The 5,477-nt window shown below is 49.6% G+C and overlaps 1 protein-coding gene across 1 annotated transcript; it reads left to right on the top strand.

Annotated features, from left to right (window-relative positions):
- Positions 1-3,102: 3,102 nt before the first annotated feature.
- LOC109740956 (uncharacterized) lies at positions 3,103-4,994 on the top strand. Its single transcript, XM_020300026.1, has 3 exons — positions 3,103-4,060; positions 4,311-4,696; positions 4,773-4,994. Exons 1-3 carry the CDS (start codon positions 3,103-3,105, stop codon positions 4,992-4,994), a joined length of 1,566 nt encoding a protein of 521 aa, XP_020155615.1.
- Positions 4,995-5,477: the final 483 nt, after the last annotated feature.

Raw genomic sequence — 5,477 nt, 5'->3', positions numbered from 1 at the left:
CGCTCTGCATGCATGATTTTTCTTTATTATTACTAAGCAAATTTGATAAAATTGCTCACAAGGAGCACGGGTGCCTGAGAGCCCAAAAGCTGCTTTGTTACTCCTCTCCATTTTTCTACTTTCTCTTATCAATTCGTTTTGCAAATATTATGGCCCAGCTTTCCCATTGTTCTACCAATACTTTTTTACGTAAACATCCACTCAATTAGATTGACTAATCATTGTATGCATGCATGTGTATGGACTTTACTTAAAAAAATAAGTTAACAAATACTAACAACCTGATTATATAGTAAATAAAAATGCCTTCAATCCCTTTCAATTACATACAACATTTTGCAATAATTCTTAAGTCTGTACGTGCATGGCACGTGCCTTTTACTAGTAAATTTACTATATAGATATAGGAAAGCTAATGGTCAATCGATCGATCTTTCCTCTCACATCCACCACGTTCTACACTTGAGACACGTCTTGGGCTAGCGCACCGTTTCTCATGCAGAGCGCTCAGTACTGCAGTTCTTGCAACTGAGCACCTATTTCGAAAAGGCATGCCGCAACAAATGGGGTGATGCAGAGACCACGGGGTGCTCTCTCCGCTGCAGCCGTCGATGTTCTTGCAAGTTTCCGCAACAACAGTCTTGTTGCAGGAATACATATAAGCTAGAGATGTAGGATCCTATTACAATGGAGGTTTTGCAACAAGAGTTTTGTTACCGAAAAATAAGAGAAGACGTTTTACATCAAGGGTCTTATTGCAGAAAAATAGAGAAGAAAAAGTTTTGCACTAGTGGTCTTGTTGCACAAAATTAGATAAAAAGAGATTTTTGTAATATGTCTCTTGTTGCAAAAAGTTAGAGAAGAAGAGGTTTCGTAACAAGAGCATTGTTGGAGGAAATTAGAAAAGAAGAATGGATGGCTCGCGGGCGGCGGATCATTTTAAAAGATCCGCCGGCCGACGCATAGCACTACCCATAGATATATGAAATAAAATTGTCTTATAAGACAAATACGATGATATATATTATTGGTCAAAGTCCTACATCAAAGACCGTGCAAATTCAATCGCGCCTTATATTTTGGGAATGAGGGAGTATCTGAGAGCAGGTTTGTTTTCTCTTGAGAATTATCTTTTTTTTAGAAGATCTTGAGAATTCTTTTTTTCGGATCTTGAGAATTATCTGAGAGCAGGTTTGTGTGTCATATATTGCGCCTACATTAAACGGGCCCAAGTGGGCCGTCACGCGCCCAAATAACTCGCGGCACTGAGCCCAGTGCCCGTCTCGTCTTCCTCCGCGCGTCGCCCCTCCCCTATAAATTTCCTCTCCTGTAGCTTCCTTTCTCTAGCTCGATCCACCCCATCTCGCTGTGGTAGTTTGGTTCTCTTCCTGCAGACCCGTTGAATCGATTCCTTGGTGCGCGGTGATTGCCGAGGGGAGCGAGATGGTAGAGAAGCGCCAGGCCTCCGGCGACGCTCCCGGGACGTCGCGGCCACCTGCACGGATGAGGGCTGCCTCAACCGACGACGAAGACGTGTCCTCCATAGACGTATGGATCGACGCAGGTGGGTTCCCGGGAAAATATCAGCAGCAAGCACGCTTTTCGTCTTCTTGATGTCCGCGTTTTCTTGGATTCTTGGTGTTACGAGTTTGATTTCTTGGTTTCTTGCAGGCCTCGGGAGAGGCGGGGTGCGCACGAGGACGGAGGTGGTGCCTCCGCCGCCTCCATCGCTGCAGTCTGTGCTGGTGGCAGGAATGGGCGCCAACCCGACAGCCAACACCGGGCGGCGGTCAGCGCCGAGACGGAGCGACTACACCGGTCGCCGTAAGTTTGCTCCAATTCCCAGTTCGTTTCTTGGCTTCAATTCGTTTCTTAGATAGAAAAGGTGTCTTGCGAGTGTGGTTTTCTTGGTTTCTTGGCGTCCAGTTCGTTTCTTGGCTTGCAATTCGTTTCTTGGACTGACGTCTCCCTTTCGTCTCTTCTTGGCCCGAGAGCAGAGCGCTTGGCTGCCGGCGAGGAAGCGGAAGTGACGTCCAGGTGGAGACCCGTCTCCGCTCTCGACGCAGAAGCGTCGCCGTCCGGGAATGAGGAGGAGCTCGTTGCGGCGGTGACACAGCCGCGGCCACCTCCACCCGCCGATCAGCCCTCTGCGGCGGAGGCGCAGCCACTGCCACACCCCGATGAGTCCGTTGGGTCGGCGGCTACTGCACCGGAGATGGTGGTGCCGGCCCCGGCCGATAGCCGTTGAGGACTCCGGCCCACTCGCCCGTCCATCGATTCAGCGAAGATTATCCAAGGCGCGAGAAGCAGAGTAAGGAGTTGGTCAGTACCCCGTTCTGGAGTCGATGCTACGAAACCATCGTGGTGCAGTAGTAACTGGTCCCACTTCTGAATCTTCTGATGTGTTCTTCGAGTATAGTGTTAAGCTCATAGTTTTTCTGCTCCAGTAATGCGGCAAACGCAATGGTTTTGCGGCATAGTATTAGTTACCAGTGGTTCTTTTCTGAACTTTGGTTCAGGCAGGCTAATTGCTGCAGACATTTGTTTTGAGAGAGAGAAATTGCTGCAGACTTTATCATGCCTACTAGCTGTGCGTGTTCTTTCGGCTGATGCCATGGAGTGTTTGTGCTTGTCTGTCAGAGTTCAATTCAATATACCTGTTATAATCGAAAAAGGTTTAAATTTTACCGAAAAAGAATATATCTGTTATTATTATTATTCGTGGCGTTGCCAATTGGTCTTGGAGTAGTTCTTTTTCTCTGCTAATGCAATGGTTTGGGAGTAGTAATTACCAATGGTCGAATCTATGTGGTTTGGGAGTAGTAATTACCAGCGAGTCTATGTGAACTTAAGTGATGCAAACTACCATGGAGTTTAATTCAATTCCTGCTATATTTCCCTACGTCCATTGGAGTTTCATTATATTTCTGTATTTATGAGTGTTTCTCATATTTTGTTGTAAGAGACGATTGCCCGGTCTTAGAATAAGGCCCTTAGAGCAACTACAATGAGATTGAGCAAATACAACCTCCTCCAGCCCCTCATTTTTCCTCCAAGACAATCACGACCCTCATATCTAAACTCTTATATTCATGCAAAGTCATGAGTTGGAACGTCCGGGGCCTGAATAATCCAGCCCGGCGCTCTGTAGTACAGGACACGGCAAACACGCACCGCCTCGCCATTCTCTGCATCCAGGAGACCAAGCTTGAGGAGTGGATGGCAGCGATCGCTAGGGAAGTAGGTGGCCAAAGGCTTGACGACTGCATTGTCCTGCCAGCTAATGGCACAAGAGGAGGCGCTGCTATTTTCTGGGATTCGACCTCGGTCAGAATCCAATCCCATGCGATCGGCGAGTTCTCCATCACGGCCAAGGTCACAGTTCTCTCCTCGGGAGCTAGTTTTTGGCTGACGACGGTCTACGGCCCATCTGAGAGCGCGCGAAAGGACATCTTTCTGGCTGAGCTAGTGAGAGGCGCCCCTCCCCGAGGAGAGCCCTGGCTCCTAAATGGTGATTTTAACATCATCTACGAGGCCCGCAACAAAAACAATAGCAACATAAATAGGAGGATCATGCGTAAGTTTAGGGCGGCAATCGACGCCGGTGGCCTGCGTGAGATCAAATGTAAAAATAGGCGTTTCACTTGGAGCAGCGAGCGTCAAGATCCAACTCTTGCGAGCATAGACAAGTTTTTCAGCACAATTGAGTGGGAGGTCATGTTCCCTGATTTCATGCTACACGCGGCGTCCACCTCATGCTCGGATCACTGTCCGCTGCTCCTAGCTGCTGTTGCTGCCCCTAGGTTGGCGCCCCGGTTTCGTTTTGAATCGTTCTGGCCAAGGTTCGCGCGCTTCCACGAGACGGTACAGCGAGCATGGCAGCGACCAGCCCCAGCGGCCTGCGCGTTCGATCGCCTGAACATCAAAATGCACCGGGTAGCTAGGGACCTCAAAATTTGGAGTAGATCGTTGTTTAGCGATGCTAAAATGCAGCTGCAGCTGGCCACGCTGGTAGTACTACGACTAGATATAGCGCAGGAACGCCGGCCGCTCACGCAGGGTGAGTTTCACCTTCGAAAGCTTCTGAAGCTGCGAATTCTTGGGCTGGCAGCGGTGGAAAGGGCCCGGAAACGCCAGGCATCTAGGATAAGATGGCTGCGGGCAGGGCGCCCAAACAGCCTTTTTCCAGGCCAAGATCAATGGCAGGCGCAAAAAAAAATTCATTCACTCGTTGCACGGACCGACCGGGGTTGCCATCACCCATGATGAGAAAGAGGAAATCGTCCATAGTCATTTCGCTAGATCATTAGGGACTAGACAGGGCCGAGCAAACACTATTGACTGGAGCTACATCGACATGCCAAGGGTGCAAGGTGGTGGCCTAGACAATCCGTTCACTGAGCAGGAAGTGTGGCAGGCGATCAAGCAATCATCGGCGGAGAAATCACCTGGCCCGGATGGCTTCTCCGGGGTTTTCTTCAGAAGCTGCTGGCCAACCATAAAAAGGGATGTCATGGAGGTTTTCCATCAGTTCTACCACCTAGCCGGGGAAAATTTCCAAATGCTCAACATAGTTGCTGTAGTTCTTCTTCCTAAGAAAGATGGTGCCGCTGCAATCAACGACTACAGACCGATTAGCTTAATACACTCTGTTGCAAAACTGATCTCCAAAGTGCTCTCGCTCCGCCTTGCAACGGTGATTCACAGCTTGATTTCCCCAGCGCAGACAATGCATACATGATAGCTACCTCTACGTGCAAAATTGTGTCAAGTCCCTCCACTCTAAGAAGACTCCGGCCCTGCCACTCAAATTAGACAACTCCAAGGCTTTCGATAATGTCTCTTGGGGTTATCTGCTCGAGCTGCTCCAACAGTTAGGCTTTAGCGCGCGGTGGCGCAACTGGATTGCCCTCCTCCTCTCCACCTCCTCATCGACCTTCCTGCTCAATGGCGTCGCCGGGCCGAAGATAGTGCACCGAAAGGGGCTGCGGTAGGGAGAGCCCCTCTCACCGCTCCTTTTCATCCTAGCCATTGATCCACTACATAGAGTACTCAAAGCAATGGTGGAACACGACCTGATCGCTCCTCTGCCAGGCCGTGAGATCAAACTTAGAGTTAGTCTTTATGCGGACGATACAGTAATCTTCGCAAACCCGGACCAGCATGAAGTGCAAACCATTATGGAGATCCTAACTGAATTTGGAAACGCCACTGGTCTGCACATCAACCTGGCCAAATCAACAGCGACACCCATTAGATGTGAACACATTGATCTCTCTGAGATCCTCGGGAGTTTTGGTGGTTCCATCACCCACTTCCCCATTAGATATCTAGGGCTTCCGGTGACGACGACACGGCTTAGATTAGTGCACCTACAGTTCCTCATTGATAGGACCAGAGCCCGGTTAGCCGGTTGGAAGGGCCGCCTTCTCCCCCTGGCCAGCAGAAGAGTGCTGGTGCGCAGTGTCCTCGGTGCC

This window comes from Aegilops tauschii, chromosome 1 (assembly GCF_002575655.3).
Source record: "Aegilops tauschii subsp. strangulata cultivar AL8/78 chromosome 1, Aet v6.0, whole genome shotgun sequence".
Classification (NCBI taxonomy): domain Eukaryota; kingdom Viridiplantae; phylum Streptophyta; class Magnoliopsida; order Poales; family Poaceae; genus Aegilops; species Aegilops tauschii.
This window is presented reverse-complemented; position numbering and strand designations above follow the sequence as displayed.